General features: G+C 37.7%; 1 protein-coding gene across 12 annotated transcripts in view; it reads right to left on the bottom strand.

Moving 5' to 3' along the window:
- N4BP2 (NEDD4 binding protein 2) overlaps positions 1-27,762 on the bottom strand; it is a 135,695-nt gene that overhangs the window by 86,840 nt on the left and 21,093 nt on the right. For 5 of the 12 annotated variants that reach the window (XM_036908524.2, XM_036908521.2, XM_036908514.2 and 2 more), the window contains 3 exons: positions 9,974-10,063; positions 7,962-8,304; positions 3,147-4,290 (listed from right to left, as the gene is read on the bottom strand). In XM_036908524.2, coding sequence (XP_036764419.2) covers positions 3,147-4,290; positions 7,962-8,190 — 1,373 coding nt within the window. In that variant the 5' untranslated portion in view covers positions 8,191-8,304; positions 9,974-10,063. Of the gene's footprint in view, positions 1-3,146; positions 4,291-5,704; positions 5,798-7,961; positions 8,305-9,973; positions 10,064-27,762 lie in introns of those variants that run through there. The other 7 variants (XM_057502167.1, XM_057502170.1, XM_057502165.1 and 4 more) reach the window with 6 other exon arrangements.

The raw sequence follows: 27,762 nt of genomic DNA, 5'->3' as shown, positions 1-27,762 counted from the left end.
GACTACCGTGGCTAGGACCTCCAGAACTATGTTGAATAAAAGTGGGAGAGTGGGTATCCTTGTTTTGTTCCCAACCTTAAAGGAAAAGCTTTAAGCTTCTCGCTGTTAAGTATGATGTTGGCTGTGGATTTGTCATATATGGCCTTTATTATGTTGAGGTACTTGCCCTGTATACCCATTTTGTTGAGTTTTTATCATGGATGGATGTTGAATTTTGTCAAATGATTTTTTGGCATCTATGGAGATAATCATGTGGTTTTTGTCCTTCTTTTTGTTGATGTGGTGGATGATGTTGATGGATTTTCTAATGTTTTACCATCCTTGCATCCCTGGGATGAATGCCACTTATCATGATAGATGATCTTTTTGATGTATTTTTGAACTCAGTTTGTCAATATTTTGTTTAGTATTTTGTATCTATGTTCATCAGGGATATTGGTCTCTAATTTTCTTTTTTTGTGGTGTGTCTGCCTGGTTTTGGTATGAGTCATGTTGGCCTCGTAGAATGAGTTTGGGAGTATTCCCTCCTCTTCAACATTTTGGAAAACATTAAGGAGGATGGGTATTAGGTCTTCACTAAATGTTTGATAAAATTTAGGAGTGAAACCATCTGGTCCAAGTGTTTTGTTCTTAGGTAGGTTTTTGATTACCAATTCCATTTCCTTGCTGGTAATTTGTCTGTTCAGATTTTCTGTTTCTTCCTGGGTCAGCCTTGGAAGGTTGTATTTTTCTAGAAAGTTGTCCATTTCTTCTAGGTTATCCAGATTGTTAGCATATAATTTTTTATAGCATTCTCTCATAATTCTTTGTATTTCTGTGGTGTCCGTAATGATTTGTCCTTTCTCATTTCTGATTCTGTCTGTATGTGTAGACTCTCTTTTTTTCTTGATAAGTCTGGCTAGGGGTTTATTTGTTTTGTTTATTTTCTCAAAGAACCAGCTCCTGCTTTCATTGATTCTTTCTATTGTTTTATTCTTCTCAATTTTATTTATTTCTGCTTTAATCTTTATTATGTCCTCCTTCTACTGACTTTGGGCCTCATTTGTTCTTCCTTTTCTAGTTTTATTAATTGTGAGTTTAGACTGTTCATTTGGGATTGTTCTTCTTTCCTGAGGTAGGCCTGTATAGCAATATATTTCCTTCTTAGCACTGCCTTCGCTCGTCCCACAGATTTTGCAGTGTTGAATTATTATTGTCATTTGTCTCCATATATTGCTTGATCTCTGTTTTTATTTGGTCATTGATCCATTGATTATTTGGGAGCATGTTATTAAGCCTCCATGTGTTTGTAGGCTTTTTCATTTTCTTGGTGTAATTTATTTCTAGTTTCATACCTTTGTGATCTGAGAAGCTGTTTGGTACAATTTCAATCTTTTTAAATTTACTGAGGCTCTTTTTGTGGCCTAGTATGTGACATATACTAGGCCACAAATGGATATACGAGATAAAATATTATGCACTGAGCATACATAAGTGAACAAAAAAGACAAAAATTCTTGCACTACATTCTAGTGAATGTTCACTTGGTCTTACCTTTTATTACTTCTACATTTATCCTCTCTTTTATCACTAAGTTTTCCCTTCTCTGTCACTTCTTCCTTTCCCTTTAAATACATACCTACCTCAGCTATCTTCAAAAATTTTAACCACACTCTAAGGACCCCTTTCAGCGATTACTCAACTTCTCTCCTTCCCTTAACTGCTTTATTATCAATGCTTTCTTAACCATTTGTATTCCACCTTTGTAAAAACAAAGCTGTTTTTAAGATAACCATTCGTGACCTTATTTTCAGTAAATCCAAAGCCTTTTTTCATAGCTTATTTTCCTTGGGTTGGCACACTAGCTTAATACTGTGGGCCATTCTCTCTGAGAAAACTCAGCTTCTATGTCTCTACACTTGGCAGTTATTTCTCTCTATTCATTCAAAAAATACATGTAAGTTCCTAGTGTGTGACAAGCACTTCTTTCTCTTCCCATTCTCTAAATGTACTTACTGCCTTTGGCTCCAAGGACCCTGAAACCTAGTTCTTCAAATCTCTGTCACAGCTATATTACCTTTTAAGGTACACTCCCCTTTCATTCCAATCTCTTTCACAAAATGCAGCACCATGACTGATTGTAATATCCACTATATTACATTAAAACATTTCATTATTGTTGGTGTTATTAAATCAATTGAGAAAGCCTATGTCTATAGAATATGCTTATAAGTATATGATTAGAGTATGTGTAAATTTATTGGAAGATAAATCCAGACAAAGAAAATCAGAAAAACAACTAAAAATGAGCTCATCAAAGACATTCCCAAGTATATGCATACTCACTAATTCTAGATGCACCCAGGATCAAAGAGAAAAGACCCAGCTAAGAACAGAATAGGGCAAAGAGTTAAAATTTGGAAGAAAAGGGGAAAAAAAAAAAAGAACTGGCAAGATATTAGATGTAAATCTTCTGGAATTTAAAAAGGTGGGTAGGAAAGACTTTGGAAACAATACTCTAAAAGTGCCACTGGAAAACACAATAAAGCTGCCTCTAACCCCAACCCCATTCTCCCAGACCAAGGTAGGCACAGCCCACCTTAACTACAAAAAAGACACAAATGGATATATGAGATAAAATAATTGAGGGTGCTTTTGCAACACATAAATCATTGAAAATTTGAAATTCTCTGACTACCAGTGATTCATCCCATATTTTCTTCCTTCAAATCACACATATCTAAAAGCATTATTTAACAGCATGTCACAATAACAAATTTCTAACTCAGTAGAACTCTTATATTTAAAACATCTTTGAATTTAAAATCAATTATGGACCTTTAACTCTATATGAAAGTTGAATTCATCTTTCTCCCACTCAAATTAGTTCCCTTCCACATGAAGCTATTTCTGTTGATTTCAAAAGCTTACAAATTGGAATCATCTTTTTTTCTTCTGTCTCTCAAAATAATATTCTGAGATGAAAGAATTCAATAAAAATTTCTAGAGAAAACATTGGTGTTAGCTATATAGAAAAAAATTAGTAAAAAGAAAATATTTTACAGGTTACTGAACATCTCTATTAAGCATTTCACCTATTCATACTCTGTTATAAATGTTTAAGTTCATGCATTATATATTTTTTTAAACTCAATTAAATCTCATACCTTGCCAGAAAAGATTTTCCTGATCCCGGAAGCCCTCTGAGAAGAACAAGAACTAGTCCAATATAAGATGATGCCTTCTTTCTTACAACCTGAGAAACTGGAGTTTCTTGTACTTGATAAGCATTTGTTCCCTCTTTATTTCTCCATACCTTTGTTGGAGAAGTGTGAGAAATAACTGGGGGAGGAAACGTATAGTTGACAGGTCTCCAGTGTGTAGTTGTGGTTACAACAGGAGATACAAAGCCATGGTTTCCTTGAAAGAGGTCAAAAGCAGGAATCATTGGATTCCACAATGGTGGAGGTGGAGGAGGAGGCAGCAGGAGAGGGAGAGGGGTAAGTACTGGGCAATAATTCACATCCTTCCCCTTTGGCAGCAGTTCATTATGTTTGTGTGGCTTGAAACTGAATTCTTCAGAAGGTACAAACACATCAGGGACAGAAGTAGATTGCTGATCCCCCCCTATACCTACCAAACCATGCCCCGGATTTTGCACAATAAGGTTTAAAGGAGCCTGAGGTTCACTGGCATCCAAATTTACATGAGCTTGAGAGACCTGAGTCTCAACACACTCAGATTCTAAAAGCTCTTTCTCTCTTTGATTGAGACTGCTACAATCCACTATACTGTCATTTGCTACATTTAAAGAACTACTGAGGAGGCAATCTTCCAGTGCCAATGTGTTATCCTTTATAAAACTTTTGGACTCATTCAAAACTGACTGTGACATTAAGGGGTCTGAACTTAACAGAGAGGCTGAATTCTCTAAATTTTCACTGCTCAGATCTATGTTTTGTGTAGAAAGAATGGGAGTCATACTACTTGAATCTGAATTTATAAATGCACTTGGGTCACTAAAACTGTTAACATCTTGCAAAGGCAAAAATGGGTATACTTGGTCATCAGGAGAAGAGTTCAGTTTCTCAAAAGCATTCTGTATTAAGGAATCCAAGTCTTCAGTTAGCTGCATATCCAAAAATGAATCCATTTTTGAATCTTCATTCTCTTCTTCAGGACACTTTTCCATTATTTCACGTCCTACAGCACTTACTCGGTTCTCAGAAGCAATGAAGCTTTTTGAAGATGATTCTTCTATCTTGGCATCAGTAGCAGATAATTCTAATAAACAATCCATGGCATTTTCAACTGTATAATAACAAGAACAATAACAACAATAAAATATATATTTATGTACTGAAAATAGTAAAATATGTTTGATTAAAATCCACTTAAAATTATGCTGGATTTTGCAGTGAATGAAATATAGAGAAATTTATAAATATTGAACTCATTTTTTAAAGCTTAATCTTTTACTAATATACCAGTCTGTTTTAGTGAAGGGCTAGAAGATGGAAACATGCAATGTGTTAGTTTCAGATAATGTTAGTTTCAGGCACATAAACCACCATCAAGTAGATATTCTCTGATGAATTTATTGAGTAAATGCAAAAATATCTGTAATTGTATATATTAGGTTATTTATAAAGATCCTAAAACCAGCTGATTTATTAAACAAATACCTACTGCATGTCCTTGTCCTTTTAAGTATTAAGTGTTTTAAGTACTCTCTTAGTAAATCTAATCTGTCAATATGGTCCATGCTATGAATTTCACTTAATACAAACAAAGTAAGTATCAGCATGTACTATTATTTATCAGGCATACTCTGTGCAAAGATGAGTAAGACACAGTTTTTACTACACTCAAAGGATTTTTTCAATCTAATGGAAGTAATTAAAGATAATTAAATTAGATGACAATTACATTATGATATAATAATATATTAAATGCACACTTTTAGTACTATACATATGCCATAGAAGCCATATATAGGAGAGCAAGGAACATTTCACATAAGTTAACATGTGAACTGGGACTTAAAGATTAAAAAGAAACTTGTCAGACACAGAAGGGAAAGACAAAGCCAGTCTTTAAAACACAAAGGATGTCTTAATACAGAGAAACTGCTTGGAGTGTGGGCACACAATAATATAGCGGAGATAAGAGAACAAATTAAATTGGACAGGGATATTAAGTGAAATTGGGTAAGGTCCTATATGTCATGGTGAGAAATATCAACTTTATTTTTTAATGGAAATTGAAGGAAAACCAGTCATAGATAGCAATTGGGCTAGAAGCCATATACATATCACCTTGCTGAATCCTCAAGTAATACTAGGAGGTACAATATTCCTAGCAAATAGATGAAGAAAATTAAGTTCAAAAAGTTCATTCACTTGGCCCAAGTCACACAAATAAGTAACAGGGCCAGGACTGGTTAAGTCCGACTCCAATGCTGAGTTCTTTCTTTTATAACAAACAGGAAGTCATTAGAATTGCTAAACATTTGAAGTTTGGTTTGTTTTTGTGTTTTGTCATGTTTTATTTTAAGAAAGATAAATATGGAAAGCATAGCACAGTAGGTTAACAGCTCTGGTCTGGAGTCAGAACACTGACATTTAAATCTCTACTTGCTGGCTATGACACTCTGCACAAGTTACTTAACTTTCCTAAGCCTTGATTTTCTCCTATGCAATATAGGGATAATAAAAATACCTACCTCATAGGGTTGTTGTGAGGATTAAATGAGATAATCCATGAAAAAGTGATGTGCACAAGGAATGGCACCTAGTAAGCACCCAATTAATGTTCCCTTAAGAAGACAAAAAAGAGGGATTGAAGGGGGCATGCCTGGCAGAGAGACCAGTTAGGAGACTATAGCAATATTACAAAGGCCAGAAGCCCTAAATATGGAAAAAAGAAAAAAGAAAAGCAAATGTAAGATGTATTTCTATGAAGAAAAATTGTATGATAGAAAACCACAAGAGAAAAGATCAACCAAAAAAATTTGTGTATATAATGAAAAATAGTATTAAGTAAATATAAGTGAAAGACCAAGATGTATGTATGTTCGTATATGTATGGATATGTGTGTATACATACATACACACATATATGAATATATATATATATATATATCACACAAACGTCCTTACAAAGTGTTGGAAAAAATTAAATGGTATAAAATGGTATGAAACAATGAAAAACAGAAGAAAAATTAATAAAAATTATTTTTTAAATGCTCAAAATTTCTTTTTATTTAGAAAAACACAAATTAAGGAAAGGTGAAATTTTATTCCTATTAAATTCTTAAAATACTACTACATAATGCTATGGTTAAACCATTATACTTATACAGTGCTGGTGGTTTACCAATCACCACACTTCTTTGGTAAGCAATTTAGCAGTGTTCCCAAGAGGTGAAAACTGTTCTTACCCTGTGACACAAGAAAATAAAACTCTGGGTCTAAGAAAAAAAGCCAAAGAAGGAAAAGAATATATATACCAAGATACCCTCTGCAATGTTAGTGATCATGAAGCATTTAGATATAATTAAATAAATTAGAGCACAACTCAGTGGAATATTAGAAAGCTTTAAAAAATAAATTTAAAAATTACAGCAACACTGAAAAAATGTTAAGTTTAAAAACCAGAATATAAAATTTCATCAGTGTTATTATTCAAACTATTCAAGATACCAGTATTTATGAACAAGGTGTAGAGAAGATCCTGGAAAAAAGAAATGTTTTTTATTAGGATGTAAGGGTAATATATTTTTCTTGCAATTTCTCATGGCTATGTTTGTATATGTGCAACAAGTTTTAAACACATCAAAATCAGGAAATAGATGTTGAAATCATAGATAGAATTCTATATACTATCATCTCTGAGCATCACGTGGACTGTTGAAAACTGATTTTCTGCATACATATCAAAGCAGATAGATATGATCACATCAAAGACCACATAATGAATAAAAATGGAAGTTTATCACAGATTACCAGAACGTCCCACATCTAGAATAATTTTATCATATACTAATCAAGGTTAACAGCAATACTAAGAATCAACATTTAATTCACTCAGGCAGTCAACTTTTGATAGTTTCCCCTCTGAAGAACATACTTTAAAAGAATTCAACAATTCTTTTAACTGTATTGAAAACTTTACCAAAAAAAAGACCAGTCAATCCTCACCGAAAAAATCCTATGAGTTACATATACTATTATTTTCCTCATTAACAGAGAAGAAAACTGAGACCCAGAGAGGTTAAGTGGCAGAACTGGAAATCCAACCTAGGTTTCCTGACTCTAAAGCCAATGTTTTGAAACCACATTACTTTACTAGCCTCAACTCTTTATCAGCTCTCATTCCCACAATTATAGTTACCTTTTCACTCAGTAAATATTTACTGAAGTCCTACTGTGAGTCATTTGACAAAGCAGTTTTTAAAAATCTCTGTTTCTGGAGTTTATATTCTAGACAGTGGTTCTCAACTGGGGATGACTCCGCCCCCCAAGAGACACATGACAATATATGGAGGCCTTTTCAATTGTCACAACTGGAGGGGGTGCGGAGACTGTGTGCTACTGGCAGCTGCCAGGTACAGGCCAGGCATGCTGAACATCCTACAAGGCACAGGAAAGCCACACACAACAAAGGATTATCCAGTCCAAAATGTTAAAAGTGCCAATCTGTTCTAGAGGGAAGATAAAAAGAAATAAAACATAGAATATGATATCTATACATACATCTTACATCTAGTACTGTATATTTCTTGAAAGTAAAAACCATGCTTCATTCTCCTTCATATCCCTCATAATACCAAACTTAGTACCTTGCCCATAAGAGATGTTTAATAAATGATGAACAAAATAAGAAATAAAGCAGTTGTTTTTCTGTATTACTACAGTCATGGCATAATACATGAAGTCTTCTTGTAAGATGCAAAGGGTTCAAACTAAACTTTTTCTCACCTTTGAAATCACATTCAGAAAGCATCAAATACACTACATCGGGATCCAGAGCAGAAAACATCTCTGACATACTGGTGACGAGTTCTTCCTGATCAACTTTTGTCTCACACATGGAAAGAAGAGTAGTGGGTGGCTCCTCATGACTAGCAACACTGGATACAACAACTTCCTTAGAGTTTGCAGTCTTCTGAAAAGGATTTCCCCCAAGGTTTTTCCTTCTCCTTGGCATTCTGACTTCCAAAACTAAAACGTTTCCCTTTTCTTACTTAAGATGTTTGATATTTAAGTCATACCTCAAATAAAACAGAGTTAATTATCTTGCACAGTCCAGCAGTAATAGGACCTAAAATAGAAAGTAGAAACACTCAGACTATATAGTTATAGTTCCATCTAAAATTGGAGTAGCATTTTTATTTAACTCTAAGAGAATACCATCTACTCTGGTAGCAGATGTAAGCCAAAAAGCAGTCAAAATATTTCTCTCTCCAAAATATTCAAGTTTTGCCAGAATTGAACATGTTAAAAATTAGGATATTAAAAATGTACTTCCAGAGCAGTGCATATACTGCTTTAATATCATTACTTTATTTTTTTAAACATAAAACAGTATTCATAATAAGAACATGACTGAACACCAACAGCTGGATGTCTAACAGGCATCATAAACTTAACATGTCCAAAACTGAGCTCCTGATCCTTCGTACCTGCTCTTCCCAGGCTTTCTCATCAATTAATGCAATCCTTCTAACTGCTCAGGTCAAAATCTTATAATAATTCTTGACTCCTCTCACCCCACATCCAATTAGTAAGCCAATTCCATCAATGCAACCCTCAAAATGTAACCAGAATATGATCATTCTTTACCATCTCCACTGCCACCAGAGCCTCTTTCCTGGATTACTGTTAAGTCTCCTACCCAATGTCCCTGCTTCTGCCTTTGCCCCTTCAGTCTATGGAGCACAGCAATCAGAGCGACTAAGCTAAACCACAGGCCAGATCATGCTTCTGTTCAGCTAAACTATCCACTAGTTTCCCACCTCACTCAGGGTAAAGACCAGAGCCCTTAAAATGACTTATAACCCAGACCCGTGTTGCTTCAGTGCTGCCACCCCAATCCTCTTTCCCTTGCTCACATCACTCCAGCCACACATCACCTCCTTGTTCTTCAAACACACCAGCCATGCTCCCACCTGGGAACATTTGTATTTTGTTCTCTCTATCTAAACCACTATTCTCCCAGGTATCTAGATTTATTTCATATCATTACTTGTATGCTTCCTTCTCAGGAAATCAGCCCACTAACACCACTTATCCTTTTCTTACTTGAATTTTCTCCATTAAAGACTCACCATCTTCTAACATAGTATATCTGTGTATGTTTGACTGTTGCTTATTTATTTACTATTGATTGACTGCCTGATTGACTGTATTTACTACTCATATTCTAAATAAATAAAGTGTAAGCTCCACAAGGGCAGGGACTCATAGATCTGGAAAATACTAAACAGTCTATTTGGTTTTTTATCTTGGATATATTTAATAAACATTTCAAACTTAACATTTCTTCAACTAAATGTTTCCCCAAAATTTGATCTAACCATATGGTCTGGCTACCATCATCTTTCACCTGTATTTGTCTCCTAAATGGTCTCCCTGCTTCCCAACCTTGTTCCAACAGTCTATTTTCAACATGCCAGTCACTGTGATCTTCATACAACATAATTGAAAATGAATCAGGGTCTGCTCTACATCTTCAAGTGGTTCTCCATGTCACTCAGAGTAAAAGCTAAAGTTCTTACAAGAGCCCACCTGTCTGCTGGTCTCTGACATTCTCTTCCCTAAGTCTGCATTGTTAATACTCTTTTAAAAATTATTATTCAAGTGTCACATTCGATTTCTTCCTTGATTACCCAATTTAAAATCATATTCCCCACTCCCTCTGCCCCATCCTCCCTCTCCTATTGCTAACCACCCACTGCCCTTAACAATTTCTTACATACTACATAATTTACCTTTTAATTTAATTTATTGTGTCATAGCTCTCTCCAACTTCCAGAACTGCAGTCAATATGGCAGCCACCAGCCACTTGTGCCTATTTACACTTAATTAAAATTAAACAAAATTACATTTTTATATATTAATTCTCAAAGAAAGTAGAATTTGGGGCAGAACAGATTGCCAGAGACAGAGAAGTACATTATATAATCATAAAGGATCAGGCCACCGAGATGACATAGTAACACTAATGTGTATTCATCAAACAGAGCCATCAAATAAACAAAGCAAAACTGACAGAATTGAAAGGAGAAATAGATGAATCCACAATTATAGTTAGCGACTTCAATACCCCTCTCAACAATTGATAGAAAAGAGAAAAAGATGACAAAGTAGGAAGGCAAGGCAGAACCCTCTTCCCAGGGTACAACCAAGCAACTACAGCAAATACAACTAACCCTAAAAATGACTTGCAGATTGCAAAACAAGCCACCTACATCTAGGGAAGAAGAGAAGATAACACTGAGAAGGGTAAAGTGGCAGAACCACAATCGATCAGAACCCAAGCCCTTTCCTCCATCCCAGACCACAAGAAGGAGGGAGAAGAACAAAATGATGAGAGGTAAGTGCTCAGGAATCCTGCACACCAGGCCCCGGAGATCCGCTCTGGGAACACAAGTCCACAGTGCATTGGGATTTGGTGATTAATGGGGCTAGACACCAGGCAAAGTAACAGTCATTAAGATGCTAACCGACCTGGGGAAAAAAATTGGTGATCTCAGTGAGAACTTCAACAAAGAGATACAAAATATGAAAAAAAGTCACTCAGAGCTAAAGAATACAATAACCATAATTAAAAATATAATGAAGGGAATGAAAAGCAGATTGCTACATATAGTGAAAAGAATCAATAAGATGGAAAAATAGAGAACAGGAAAACAACTAAGATGAGAAACAGAAAACTAAAAGAATTTCTAAAAATGAAAGGATGCTAAAAGAGCTGTGTAACAAATCACAACAAAACAATATTCATATTAACAGAAGTACCAGAAAGAGAAGAGAGAGAGAGAGAAAAAAGTAGAAAGTCTCTTTGAAGACATAATTGCTGAAAACTTCCAATCTGGAGAAGGAAACAGACACCCATGTCCTGGAAGAGCAGAGAGCCCCTAACAAAAGGAACCAAGAAAGATACCACCAAGACATATAGTAATGAAGATGGCAAAGATTAAAGATAAAAAGAATTTTAAAAGCAGCAAGAGAGAGGCAGGCAGTTACCTATAAGGGCAATCCCATAAGGCTATCAGCAGATATCTCGGCAGAAACTTTACAGGCCAGAAGGGAGTGGCAGGAAATATTTAATGTATTAAAAAAGAAGGACCAAGTGGGAGCCAAGATGGCGGCGTGAGTAGAGCAGCGGAAATCTCCTCCCAAAACCACATATATCTATGAAAATATAACAAAGACAACTCCTCCTAGAATAAAGACCAGAGGACACAGGACAGCATCCAGACCACATCCACACTTGCGAGAACCCAGTGCCTCATAAAGGGGGTAAGATACAAGCCCCGGCCCCGCGGGACCCGAGCGCCCCTCCCCCCAGCTCCCGGCGGGAGAAGAGCAGGCAGAGCGGGAGACAGAGCCCAGAACTGCCGAACACCCAGCCCCAGCCATCCGGGCCAGAGCGCAGACACAGGGCGTGCGCGGAGGGCCATGGATACTAAGGAAACAGGGCAGCAAGAACAGTGAGCGGGTACCGGAGGCCTGGCGACAGAGGACATAAGAAAAGAGAGCGGCCATTTTTTTTTTTCCTGTTTTGTTTCGGCGAGCGCTTTTTGTAAGTCTTAAAGGGATAGGGACTCCAATACTAGGGAAACAGGGCAGCAAGACCGGCGAGCAGATGCCTGAGGCTGGCGCCAGAGAATAAAGAAAAATGAACGGCCATTTTTTATTTTTTTATTTTTTTATTTTTTTAATTAAGAAAAAATTTTTTTTGTGTGTGGTCATTGTTTTGTTTTGGCGGGTGCTCTTTGGAAGTCTTAAAGGGGCAGGGCGGGACACTTAACTCAGAGGTAGAGAATCCAGGGATCTCTGGGCACCCTAATCCCCTGGGCTGCAGGGAGCTCGGAGGCCCCTTACGGAGATAAACTCTCCAGGCCGCTCCCCCTCAAACACGACTCCACCACATTGGAGTAGCTGCCCGAGCCAGGCCACGACCACAGCAACAGCGGAGATTAACTCCATAGCAGCCGGGCAGGAAGCAGAAGCCCGTCTGAGCGCAGCTGCCCAGCACAAGCCACTAGAGGTCGCTGTTCACCCAGGAGAGGAGGGCCACAAACCAACAAGAAGGGAAGCTCTTCCAGCCATCACTCGTCCCAGCTCTGCAAACTATTCCTATCACAATGAAAAGGCAAAGCTACAGGCAGACAAAGATCACAGAGACAACACCAGAGAAGGAGACAAACCTAACCAGTCTTCCTGAAAAAGAATTCAAAATAAGAATCATAAACATGCTGACAGAGATGCAGAGAAATACGCAAGAGAAATGGGATGAAGTCCAGAGGGAGATCACAGATGCCAGAAAGTAGATCACAGAAATGAAACAAACTCTGGAAGGGTTTATAAGCAGAATGGATACGATGCAAGAGGCCATTGATGGAATTGAAACCAGAGAACAGGAACACATAGAAGCTGACATAGAGAGAGACTAAAGGATCTCCAGGAATGAAACAATATTAAGAGAACTGTGTGACCAATCCAAAAGGAACAATATCCGTATTATAGGGGTCCCAGAAGAAGAGAGAGGAAAAGAGATGGAAAGTATCTTAGAAGGAATAATTGCTGAAAACTTCCCCAATCTGGGGGAGGAAATAATTGAACAGACCACGGAAATACACAGAACTCCCAACAGAAAGGATCCAAGGAGGACAACACCAAGACACATAATAATTAAAATGGCAAAGATCAAGGACAAGGAAAGAGTTTTAAAGGCAGCTAGAGAGAAAAAGGTCACCTATAAAGGAAAACCCATCAGGCTAACATCAGACTTCTCCACAGAAACCCTACAGGCCAGAAGAGAATGGCATGATATATTAAATGCAATGAAACAGAAGGGCCTTGAACCAAGGATACTGTATCCAGCACGACTATCATTCAAATATGATGGTGGGATTAAACAATTCCCAGACAAACAAAAGCTGAAGGAATTTGCTTCCCACAAACCACCTCTACAGGACATCTTACAGGGACTGCTCTAGATGGGAGCACTCTTAGAAAGAGCACAGCACAAAACACCCAACATATGAAGAATTGAGGAGGAGGAATAAGAAGGGAGAGAAGAAAAGAATCTCCAGACAGTGTATATAACAGTTCAATAAGCAAGCTAAGTTAGGCAGTAAGATACTAAAGAGGCTAACCTTGAACCTTTGGTAACCACGAATTTAAAGCCTGCAATGGCAATAAGTACATATCTTTCAATAGTCACCCTAAATGTTAATGGACTGAATGCACCAATCAAAAGACACAGAGTAATAGAATGGATAAAAAAGCAAGACCCATCTATATGCTGCTTACAAGAAACTCACCTCAAACCCAAAGACATGTACAGGCTAAAAGTCAAGGGATGGAAAAACATATTTCAGGCAAACAACAACAAGAAGAAAGCAGGGGTTGCAGTACTAATATCAGACAAAATAGACTTCAAAACAAAGAAAGTAACAAGAGATAAAGAAGGACACTACATAATGATAAAGGGCTCAGTCCAACAAGAGGATATAACCATTATAAATATATATGCACCCAACACAGGAGCACCAGCATATGTGAAACAAATACTAACAGAACTAAAGGGGGATATAGACTGCAATGCATTCATTCTAGGAGACTTCAACACACCACTCACCCCAAAGGATAGATCCACCAGGCAGAAAATAAGTAAGGACACGGAAGCACTGAACAACACAGTAGAGCAGATGGACCTAATAGATATCTATAGAATTCTACATCCAAAAGCAACAGGATATACATTCTTCTCAAGTGCACATGGAACATTCTCCAGAATAGACCACATACTAGGCCACAAAAAGAGCCTCAGAAAATTCCAAAAGATTGAAATCCTACCAACCAACTTTTCAGACCACAAAGGCATAAAACTAGAAATAAACTGTACAAAGAAAGCAAAGAGGCTCACGAACACATGGAGGCTTAACAACACGCTCCTAAATAATCAATGGATCAATGACCAAATCAAAATGGAGATCCAGCAATATATGGAAACAAATGACAACAACAACACTAAGCCCCAACTTCTGTGGGACACAGCAAAAGCAGTCTTAAGAGGAAAGTATATAGCAATCCAAGCATATTTAAAAAAGGAAGAACAATCCCAAATGAATGGTCTAATGTCACAATTATCGAAATTGGAAAAAGAAGAACAGATGAGGCCTAAGGTCAGCAGAAGGAGGGACATAATAAAGATCAGAGAAGAAATAAATAAAATTGAGAAGAATAAAACAATAGCAAAAATCAATGAAACCAAGAGCTGGTTCTTCGAGAAAATAAACAAAATAGATAAGCCTCTAGCCAGACTTATTAAGAAGAAAAGAGAGTCAACACAAATCAACAGTATCAGAAACGAGAAAGGAAAAATCACGACGGACCCCACGGAAATGCAAAGAATTATTGGAGAATACTATGAAAACCTATATGCTAACAAGCTGAGAAACCTAGGAGAAATGGACAACTTCCTAGAAAAATATAACCTTCCAAGATTGACCCAGGAAGAAACAGAAAATCTAAACAGACCAATTACCAGCAACGAAATTGAAGCGGTAATCAAAAAACTACCAAAGAACAAAACCCCCGGGCCAGATGGATTTACCTCGGAATTTTATCAGACATACAGGGAAGACATAATACCCATTCTCGGGAGCCAACATGGCGGCGTGAGTAGGACAGTGGGAATCTCCTCCCAAAAACATATATACTTTTGAAAATACAACAAACACAACTAGCCCTAAAAGAGAGACCAGAAGACGCAGGACAGTGGCCAGACTGCAGCTACACCAGCGAGAACCCAGCGACTGGTGAAAGGGGTAAGATACAAGCCCCTGACTGCGGGACCCGAGCGCCCCTCCCCCCAGCTCCCGGCGGGAGAACAATAGGCAGAGCGGGAGGGAGACGGAGCCCAGGACTGCCGAGCACCCAGCCCCAGCCATCCGGGCCAGAGCGCAGACACAGTATATGCCCAGGGGGCCCTGGATACTGGGGGAACAGGGAGTAAGACCTCTGAGCAGGTGCTGAAGCTGATGCCCCTGTGACAAAGAAAAGCGGGGGCTTTTTGAAAGTCTTAAAGGCACAGGGACTTAACAGCTTGATGGAAACAACCCAGGTCACAGTACAGCAGCTGGAAATTACAGGGAAAACCGGGTGCACTAACCCCCTGGGCAACAGCTCTGAGACCCCTCACGGAGGCAAACAGTCAAGCAGCCCCCCCATCCATTACCCCACCGGGCGTTGCGAAAGCAGAGAAGCAGCCTGAGACAAATTCCGCCCACAGAAAGGGGAATTTCTCCCTTCCGGCCAGGCAAGACACAAAGACCCACTCTACACGCAATTACCCAACACAAGCCACTAGGGGTCGCAGTTGTCCCAGTAAAGAAAGGCCAGTAGCAAAGGAAAATTTTGGCCCTCCCAGCTGACAGTCAATAGCACCTGTCAACATGAAAAGGCAAAAAAATATGATCCAGACAAGACTAACCCAGACAGCTTCAGCATCTGCTACATCTTCCCCTGAGAAGGAATCTGGGGAGATAGATTTAGCCAGTCTACCTGAAAAAGAATTCCAAACAAAAGTCATAACCATGCTGATGGACTTGCAGAGAAATATGCAAGAACTAAGGAAGGAGAATTCAGAAATAAAACAAGCTCTGGAAGGACTTCAAAACAGAATGGATGAGATGCAAGAGACCATTAATGGACTAGAAAACAGAGAACAGGAACGCAGAGAAGCTGATGCAGAGAGAGATAAAAGGATCTCCAGGAATGAAAGAATTTTAAGAGAGCTGAGTGATCAATCTAAAAGGAATAATATAAGAATCATAGGTATTCCAGAAGAAGTAGAGAGAGAAAAGGGGATAGAAAATGTCTTTGAAGAAATAATTGCTGAAAATTTCCCCAAACTAGGGGAAGAAATGGCCTCTCAGACCACTGAGGTACACAGAACTCCCATGACAAGGGATCCAAGGAGGGTAACACCAAGACACATAATAATTAAAATGGCAAAGATCAAAGACAAGGACAAAGTATTACAAGCAGCCAGAGAGAAAAAAAAGGTTACCTACAAAGGAAAACCCATCAGGCTATCATCAGACTTCTCAACAGAAACCCTACAGGCCAGAAGAGAATGGCATGATATACTTAATGCAATGAAACAGAAGGGCCTCGAACCAAGACTACTGTATCCAGCACGAATATCATTTAAATATGAAGGAGGGATTAAACAATTCCCAGACAAGCAAAAGTTGAGGGAATTTGCCTCCCACAAACCACCTCTACAGGGCATCCTACATAATACCCATTCTCCTTAAAGTTTTCCGAAAAATAGAGGAGGGGGGGATACTCCCAAACTCATTCTATGAAGCTAACATCACCCTAATACCAAAACCAGGCAAAGACCCCACCAAAAAAGAAAACTACAGACCAATATCCCTGATGAACGTAGATGTAAAAATACTCAACAAAATATTAGCAAACCGAATTCAAAAATACATCAAAAGGATCATACGCCATGACCAAGTGGGATTCATCCCAGGGATGCAAGGATGGTACAACATTCGAAAGTCCATCAACATCATCCACCACATCAACAAAAAGAAAGACAAAAACCACATGATGATATCCATAGATGCTGAAAAAGCATTTGACAAAGTTCAACATCCAATCATGATAAAAACTCTCAGCAAAATGGGAATAGAGGGCAAGTACCTCAACATAATAAAGGCCATCTATGATAAACCCACAGCCAACATTATATTGAACAGCGAGAAGCTGAACACACTTCCTCTGAGATCGGGAACTAGACAGGGATGCCCACTCTCCCCACTGTTATTTAACATAGTACTGGAGGTCCTAGCCACGGCAATCAGACAAAACAAAAACATGCAAGGAATCCAGATTGGAAAAGAAGAAGTTAAACTGTCACTATTTGCAGATGACATGATACTGTACATAAAAACCCTAAAGACTCCACCCCAAAACTACTAGAACTGATATCGGAATACAGCAAAGTTGCAGGATACAAAATCAACACACAGAAATCTGTGGCTTTCCTATACACTAACAATGAACCAACAGAAAGAGAAATCAGGAAAACAACTCCATTCACAATTGCATCAAAAAAAATAAAATACCTAGGAATAAACCTAACCAAAGAAGTGAAAGACTTATATTCTGAAAACTACAAGTCACTCTTAAGAGAAATTAAAGGGGACACTAACAGATGGAAACTCATCCCATGCTCGTGGCTAGGAAGAATTAATATCGTCAAAATGGCCATCCTGCCCAAAGCAATATACAGATTTAATGCAATCCCTATGAAACTACCAGCAACATTCTTCAATGAACTGGAACAAATAATTCAAAAATTCATATGGAAACACCAAAGACCCCGAATAGCTAAAGCAATCCTGAGAAAGAAGAATAAAGTAGGGGGGACCTCACTCCCCACCTTCAAGCTCTACTATAAAGCCATAGTAATCAAGACAATTTGGTACTGGCACAAGAACAGAGCCACAGACCAATGGAACAGACTAGACAATCCAGACATTAACCCAGACATATATGGCCAATTAATATTTGATAAAGGAGCCATGGACATACAATGGGGAAATGATAGTCTCTTCAACAGATGGTGCTGGCAAAACTGGACAGCTACATGTAGAAGAATGAAACTGGACCATTGTCTAACCCCATATACGAAAGTAAACTCAAAATGGATCAAAGACCTGAATGTAAGTCATGAAACCATTAAACTCTTGGAAGAAAACATAGGCAAAAACCTCTTAGACATAAACATGAGTGACCTCTTCTTGAACATATCTCCCCAGGCAAGGAAAACAACAGCAAAAATGAACAAGTGGGACTATATTAAGCTGAAAAGCTTCTGTACAGCAAAAGACACCATCAATAGAACAAAAAGGAACCCTACACTATGGGAGAATATATTTGAACATGACAGATCCGATAAAGGCTTGACGTCCAGAATATATAAAGAGCTCACACGCCTCAACAAACAAAAAACAAATAACCCAATTAAAAAATGGGCAGAGGAACTGAACAGACAGTTCTCCAAAATAGAAATACAGATGGCCAACAGACACATGAAAAGATGCTCCACATCGCTAATTATCAGAGAAATGCAAATTAAAACTACAATAAGGTATCACCTCACACCAGTAAGGATGGCTGCCATCCAAAAGACAAACAACAACAAATGTTGGCGAGGCTGTGGAGAAAGGGAAACCCTCCTACACTGCTGGTGGCAATGTAAATTAGTTCAACCATTGTGGAAAGCAGTATGGAGGTACATCAAAATGCTCAAAACAGACTTACCATTTGACCCAGGAATTGCACTCCTAGGAATTTACCATAAGAATGCAGCAATCAAGTATGAGAAAGACCAATGCTCCCCTATGTTTTATCGCAGCACTATTTACAATAGCCAAGAATTGGAAGCAACCTAAAAGTCCATCGATAGATGAATGGATAAAGAAGATGTGGTACATATACACAATGGAATACTACTCAGCCATAAGAAAAGGGCAAATCCTACCATTTGCAGCAACATGGATGGAGCTGGAGGATATTATGCTCAGTGAAACAAGCCAAGCGGAGAAAGAGAAATACCAAATGATTTCACTCATCTGTGGAATATAAGAACAAAGAAAAAACTGAAGGAACAAAACAGCAGCAGAATCACAAAACTCAAGAATGGAGTAACAGGTACCAAAGGGAAAGGGACTGGGGAGGATGGGTGGGTAGGGAGGGATAAGGGGGGGAGAAGAAGGGGGGTATTAAGATTAGCATGCATGGGGGGGTGGGAGAAAGGGGAGGGCGGTACAACACAGAGAAGGCAAGTAGTGATTCTACAACATTTGCTATCCTGATGGACAGTGACTGTAAAGGGGTTTATAGGGGGGACCTGGTATAGGGGAGAGCCTAGTAAACATAATATTCGTCATGTAAGTGTAGATTAATGACACCAAAAGAAAAAAAAAAAAGGCAGTTCCTGTGTAGAGACCTCCAATGTGTCCTACACAAGGGTATAAAGGGCATATAAAAGTGTAGGCAAAGGGTCTGTTTGTGTTTTTACAGAGGATCAAAGCCTAATTGGGCTACCCCGAAAATGAACTAAGATACGATATGAAAGAGAACTTCCAACATCAGCACTCTCTGGAAGACTCATGCCAGAAGATGATCATCAAAAATCCCCAACAAAGATCCACGCACTGCTACAGCTGTAGACGCACTCATCCCACCAGTTCCTGGACTTGCCATTGGAATGAAGAAGGAGATATCTAAACTGGCCTGTGCATACAGTAAAACAACAAATTTGACTGGATCTATACTGTTGGAACTCAATCAAGAATTAGGAGAAGTGCAAATTGTAGCGCTTCAAAATCTTACAACTACAGACTATTTACTGTTAAAAGAACATATGGGATGTGAACAGTCCCCAGGAATAGGTTGTTTTAATTTGTCTGATTTCTCTCAGACTGTTCAAGTTCAGTTGGACAATATCCACCATATCATAGATAAGTTTTCACAAATGCCTAAGGTGCCTAACTGCTTTTCTTGGTTTCACTGGAGATGACTGGTAATTACAGGTATGCTTTGGTTATGTAACTGTACTCCTATTATGTTAATGTGTGTGCGCAATTTAAGTAGTAGCTTAAAACCTATCCATGCTTAAGTTACTCTACAAGAAGATATGTCAAAGAAATAATCAATCTTCCCATGTTTTCTGCCGCCTCCTACTTCTATAGCTTTTCTTCTTCCTTCCTAATTACAACCCTTAAATAGAATTCGTGCCTCATATCAAATTTACCGAGTATCATAATTCTTCCAAGTGGTAAAGATACCTCAAGACAAGTGCTGGGCATAGAAGCCACAGGGCATAAATATGCAAAGAAGTAAAAAGCTAACCTTTTCAAACAATAAGGCTTCTCTCTCACTTACCAACTTAACATTTCCCTGTATGGCCCCGGAAGATGACTGGTTAGCCAGAGACGGGTAAGATTCCTCAAGGGAGGAACAACCTAAGACAGGCACAGTCGCAGGGGGGCCATCAGGTGAGAAATTGGGGATCAACAGAGGTGAGGCTTAGAACCTCACCCCCCCTGTTCTGAGAGAAATCTTCTGCATACGTGGATGTTTTATTGCCCGTGTCTAGCTTGGATTAACACATAGTCTACAGGCACACACCTGATCATCTACATTTGCTCTCTTACAACACTAAACTATGTTTTCTACCTTTATCCTGTATCTACCTACCACTTCAGCATTTTATTAAAAATAATAATAATAAAGAGAGAAATGTGGCATCCACATATAAATCAAGTATAAAAATCAAATGAATATTCATATTTGGACTGACTGTTTATAGTTCATAATGCATGAGCAAAACCGAAAGCTTCTGTGATGACTGCCCTTGTAAGGTTCACCATGTAACTTATTCACTATGTAAGAATTTGTACTCCATGTAAGAACTTGTTCGTTATGCTTCAGAAGATTGGAGACTGATGAAAATTAGGCTTGGGGTGGATTAATGATTGTGCATTGAGCATTGACCCCCCTATACAGAATTTTATTGTTGTTAACACCATTTGATCAATAAATATGAGAGAGGCCCTCACACACACACACACACACACAAAAAAAAAAATATGTATATATGTACACACACTTCCAATTGTAAAATAAATAAGTAACCGGGATGTAATGTATAGCATAAGGAATATAGTCAAAATATTGTAACAACTTGGTATGGTGATAGCTGGTACCTAGAATTATCATGTATATAAATGTTGAATCACTTTGTTGTACACCTGAAACTAATGTAATGTAATACTGTGTGTCAACTACCCTTCAATGAAAAATAATTATCTACAAAAAAAAAAAAAAAAAAAAAACAGAAGGACCTTCAACAAAGAATCCTCTACCCAGCCAGGTTGTCATTCAGAATTGAAGGAAAGATTAAGTTTCCTGATAAACCAAAGTGAAAGAATTCACCATCACTAAACCAGCCTTACAGAGTATGTTACAGGGATTTCTGTAGCTGGAAACATTCTTCAGCCTGAATACTTTTCATCAGTGAAAATAAACCCACCGTAAAGGCAGTAAACCAATTCCTTACTAAGCAACTATGAAGTTAAAAAAAAAAGAAAGTAGTAAAATCAACCATCCACAAAATCAGTCAAAGAATATACAAATAGTGCAGATTATGACATTTACTACGTAAAGTGTGGAGGAAGAGAAAAAATAAGAAAGAAGTACTTTTAGACTGTGTTTGAAATAGAGCAACCATCAACTTAATATAGACTGTTCGATATACAGGAAACTATGAACCTTTGTAACCACAAACCTAAATACTATAATAAATACACAAAAAAAATTTTTAAATCCAAGCATAACACTAAAGAAAACCATCAAATAACAAGAGAAGAGTATAAGTGAGGAAGAAAGGAACAGAGAGAAACTACAAAAACAACCAGAAAACAATTAATAAAGTGACTATAAGTACATACCTATCAATAACTGCCTTACATGTAAATGGACCAAATGTACCAAAAGACATAGGGTGGAGGAATGAATATAGGCTGCCTACAAGGAATTCATTTCAGACCTAAAGACATATACAGACTGAAAGTGAAGAGATGGAAAAAGATATTTCATGCAAATAAAAGGGAGAAAAAGCAGGAATAGCAGTACTTATATTAGGCAAAGCAGACTTCAAAACAAAGAAAGTAACAAGAGACAAAAATGGACATTACATAATGATAAAGGGATCAGCCTACCAAGAGGATGTAACAATTGTAAACGTGTATGCACCCAACTCAGAAGCACCAAAACATATAAAACAATATATACTAACAGACCTAAAGGGGGAAAGAGACAACAACACAATCATATTAGGAGACTTTAACACTCCATTTACATCAAAGGACAGATTATTCAGACAGAAAATAAAGAGGCCGAGGCACTGAACGACATATTAGAACAGATGGACTTAAGAGATATATACAAGACATTCCACCCGAAAACAGCAGGATACACAGTTTTCTCGGGTGCACATATAACATTCTCCAGAATAGACCACACATTAGGATGCAAAAACAGCATCAATAAATTCAAAAAGTTTGATGTAACAAGAATCTTTTCAGATCACAATGGTATGAAACTAGAAATCAATTACATGAAGAAAAAAAAAAAGCCCATTAACACATGGAGGCTAAACAGCATGCTTCTAGCCTCCACAAATGGATCAACAAATCAAAGAGGAAAGTAAGGAAGAAAGGAACAGAGAGAAACTACAAAAACAACCAGAAAACAATAAAGTGGCTATAAGTACATACCTATCAATAACTGCCTTACATGTAAATGGACCAAATGTACCAAAAGACATAGGGTGGAGGAATGAATTTAGGCTGCCTACAAGAAACTCATTTCAGACCTAAAGACATATACAGACTGAAAGTGAAGAGAATGAAATGAAAACACTGTTTACAATAGCCAATGGAAACAAATGAAAACAAAATTACAACAGTTCAAAATATGTGGGTTTTGCCCCAAAAGTGGTCCTCAGAGGCATGCACATAGCAATAAAAGCCTACCTCAAGAAACAAGAACACTCCCAAATAATGTCTAAACTCACAATTAAATAAACTGGAAAAGAACAAATGAAACTCACAGTTAGTAGAAGGAGGGACATAATAAAGATCAGAGCAGAAATAAAGAAAATAGAGAAGATTAAAACAATAGAGAAAATTCAACAACCAAGAGCTGGTTCTCACAGAAAATAAAGAAAATAGATAAACCCATAGCCAGACTTATCAAGAAAAAGAGAGTACACAAACAAAATCAGAAATGAGGAAATAGTTGAAACAGATACCAGAGAAATACAGAACAAATTATTAGAGAATTCTATGGAAAATTCATATGCTAATAAACTGAACAACTAGACAAACTGGACCAATATTTTAGAAAATTATAATCTTCCAAGACAGACCCAGTAAGAAACAGAAAATCTGAACAGACCAGTTACCAATAACAAAATTGAATTGGTAATCAAAAACTCTCAAAAAAAACACACCTCAACAAACAAAAAGCAAATAATCCAATTAAAAAATGGTCAGAGGAGCTGAATAGACACTTCTTCAAAGAAGAAATTCAGATGACCACCAGACACATGAAAAGATGCTCCACGTCGCTAGTCATCAGAGAAATGCAAATTAAAACCACAATGAGATATCACCTCACACCAGTAAGGATTGCCACCATCCAAAAGACAAACAACAACAAATGTTGGCGAGGTTGTGGAGAAAGGGGAACCCTCCTACACTGCTGGTGGGAATGTAAATTAGTTCAACCATTGTGGAAAGCAGTATGGAGGGTCCTCAAAAAACTCAAAGTAGAAATACCATTTGACCCAGGAATTCCACTCCTAGGAATTCACCCTAAGAATGCAGAAGCCCACTTTGAAAAAGACATATACACCCCTATGTTTATCGCAGCACTGTTCACAATAGCCAAGAAATGGAAGCAACCTAAGTGTCCATCAGTAGATGAATGTATAAAGAAGATGTGGTACATATACACAATGGGATGTTATTCAGCCATATAAGAAAACAAATCCTATCATTTGCAACAACATGGATGGGGCTAGTGGGTATTATGCTCAGTGAAATAAGCAAGGCGGAGAAAGACAAGTATCAAATGATTTCACTCATCTGTGGAGTATAAGAACAAAGCAAAAACTGAAGGAACAAAACAGCAGCAGACTCACAGAACCCAAGAATGGACTAACAGTTACCAAAGAGAAAAAGAGAAAGGGCCTGGGGAGGATGGGAGGGGAGGGAGGGATAAGGGGGGGAAAAAGAAAGGGGGTATTATGATTAGCATATATAATGTGGGGGGGGGGCACAGGAAGGGCTGTATAACACAGAGAAGACAAATAGTGATTCTGCAGCATGTTACTATGCTGATAGACAGTGACCGTAATGGGGTATGTGGGGGAGAGTCTAGTAAACATAATGCTCCTCATGTAATTGTAGATTAATGATACCAAAAAAAAATGCAAAGTACAATATTGTCAAGAAATGTGAGTTGGAGCTTAAGTTTTGTGTAGGATTATGTTCTGGTAGTAGAGCTGAAATGACAAAAAAGCAGTCTTAGGTAGTTATACAGATTAAGGAATTCATGCCATGAAATACATTAACACACTGGTTCATCAATGAAGTCTTGTTATTAAAAGACAAAACTACCAAATGAACTTAACAGTGTGTATAGTGATGTAGTAAGAATTTTCAATTATGTAAAGGTTAATGTATTAAATTTGGGTTATTCATTTCATTTTATGATAGTATAGAACTGATAATTAACAACTGTTATGACATTCTGAAAATGCTTAGAGGGGAAGGTGCTATCAAAAATGGTTGAACTACAAAGAGGCAGTTTGATCTCAATGTCTTAATGATTTTTTAATCAGGCTTCATTAAAAACAAAAATGGCTATAAAATTAACAATTAATAAAAAGAAATAAATGGTTAAAAAAAAAACTCTCAACAAATAAAATCGAGGACCAGATGACTTCACAGCTGAATTCTACCAAACATTTAATGAAGAGCTAATACCCTTCCTTTTTAAAGTATTCCAAAAAGTAGAAGAGGGGAGAATACTTCCAAACATATTCTATTAGGCCAGAATCACTCTAATACCAAAACAAGACAAAAGCACTACAAAAAAAGAAAATTTTAGACTAATTTCTTGATGACCATAGAGGCAAAACTCCTCCTCAACAAAATATTAGCAAACCAAATTCAAAAAGACATAAAAAGGATCATCCATCTGACCAAGTGGGATTTATTATAGGGATGCAAGGATGGTGTAGTATTTCAAAATCAATCAATACCATAAACCACATTAACAAAAAGAAAGATAAAAACCACATGGTCATCTTAATACATGCTGAAAGGGCATTTGACAAAATTTAACATACATTCATGATAAAAACTCTCAACAAAATGGGTATAGAGGGCACATACCCTAACATAATAAAGGCGATATGTGACAAACCCATAGCCAACATCATACTCAATGGCAAAAAGCTGAAAGCTTTTCCTTTAAGATCGGGAACAAGACAAGGATGCCCACTCTCACTACTTTTATTCAGCATAGTACTAGAGGTCCTAGCTAAAGGAATTACACAACACAAACAGATAAAAGGTATCCAAAATGGTTAAGGAAAAGTCAAACTATCACTATGCAGAACTAATAGCTGAATTAGTAAAATTGCAGGATACAAAGTTAATATGCAGAAATCTGTTCCATTCCTATATACTAACAACAAACTAGCAGAAAGAGGTATCAGGAAAACAATTTCATTTACAATTGCACAAAAACATTAAATACCTAGGAATAAACCTAACCAAGGAAGTGAAAGACCTATATTCTGAAAACTCATGGGAGAAATTAAATAAGACATAAATGGAAAACTATCAAACGCTCATGAATAGGAAGAATTAATATTGTCAGAATGGCCACCTGCCCAAAGCATTTTACAGATTCAATGCACTCCCTATCAAAATACCAACAGCATTTTTCAATGAACTAGAACAAATAGTTCTAAAATCAATATGGAAGCACAAAAGACCATGAATAGCCAAAGTCATCTTGAGAAAGAAGAACAAAGCTGGGGGAATACACTCCTTAACTGCAAGCTATACTACAAACGTACAATAATCAAAACAATATAGTACTGCAACAACATAGATGGAGCTAGAGGGTATTATGCTCAGTGAAATAAGCTAGGCGGAGAAAGACAAGTACCAAATGAGTTCACTCATCTGATGGAGTATAAGAACAAAGCAAAAACTGAAGGAACAAAACAGCAACAGACTCACAGAACCCAAGAATGGAACTAACAGTTACTAAAACGAAAGGGACTGGGGACGATGGGTGGGAAGGGAGGGATATGGGGATAAAGGGAGCATTACGATTAGTACACATAATGTAGCAGGGAGGCACGGGGAAGGCAGTACAACACAGGACAAGTAGTGATTCTATAGCATCTTACTACACTGATTCACAGTGACTGTAATGGGGTATGTGGTGGGGACATGATAATGGGGGGAGTCTAGTAACCAACCATAATGTTGCTCATGTAATTGTAGATTAATGATACCAAAATAAAATAAAATAAAATAAAACAATATAGTACTGGCACAAGAACAGGCCCATAGATCAATGGAGCAGATTAGAAAGCCAAGATATAAACCCACACATATAGGGTCAATTAATACATGATAAGGTAGCCATGAATATACAATGGGGAAAAGGCAGCCTCTTCAGCAACTGGTGTTGGGAAAACTGGACAGCTACAAGCAAGGGAATGAAACTGGATTACTGTCTAACTCCATACACAAAAGTAAACTCAACATGGATTAAAGACCTGAACGTAATACATGAACCCATAAAACTCTTAGAAGAAAACATAGGCAAAATTCTCTTGAATATAAACATGAACCAGTTCTTCATGAACATACCTCCATGGGCAAGGGAAACAAAATAAAAAATGAACAAGTGGGACTACATCAAACCAAAAAGCTTCTGTACAACAAAGGACACCATCAGCAGAAAAAAAGGCAGTCTACAGTATGGGAGAATATATTCATAAATGACATCCAATAAAGGGTTAACATCCAAAATATATAAAGAACTCACATGCCTCAACACTCAAAGAGCAAATAACCCAATTAAAAAATGAACAGAGGATCTGAACAGACACTTCTCCAAAGAAGAAATTCAAATGGCCAACAGGAACATGGGAAGATGCTCCACATTGCTAACTATCAGGGAAATGCAAATTAAAACCACAATGAGATATCACCTCACACCAGTTAGGATGGCCACCATCCAAAAGACAAGGCACAACAAATACTGGCGAGGATGCAGAGAAAGAGGAGCCCTCCTACACTGTTGGTGGGAATGTAAATTAGTTCAACCATGGTGGAAAGCAATATGGAGGTTCCTCAAAAAACTAAAAACAGAAATACCATTTTACCCAGGAATTCCACTCCTAGGAATTCACCCTAAGAGGAATTCACCCAGTTTCAAAAAGACATATGCACCCCTATGTTTATTGCAGCACTATTTACAATAGCCAAGATATGGAAGCAACCTAAGTGTCCATCAGTAGATGAATGGATAAAGAAGATGTGGTACATATACACAATGGAATGTTATTCAGCCATAAGAAGGAAACAAATCCTACCATTTGCAACAACATGGATGGAGCTAGAGGGTATTATGCTCAGTAAAATAAGCCAGGCAGAGAAAGACAAGTACCAAATGATTTCACTCATTTGTGGAGTATATCAACAAAGCAAAACTGAAGGAACAAAACAGCAGCAGACTTGCAGACTTCAAGAAAGGACTAGTGGTTACCAAAAGGAAGGGGGTACGGAGGCGGTGAGAAGGGAATTAAGGGGCATTATGATTGACACACATGGTGTGGGGACGTCATGGGGTAGA

Source organism: Manis pentadactyla, chromosome 5, assembly GCF_030020395.1.
Source record: "Manis pentadactyla isolate mManPen7 chromosome 5, mManPen7.hap1, whole genome shotgun sequence".
Classification (NCBI taxonomy): domain Eukaryota; kingdom Metazoa; phylum Chordata; class Mammalia; order Pholidota; family Manidae; genus Manis; species Manis pentadactyla.
This window is presented reverse-complemented; position numbering and strand designations above follow the sequence as displayed.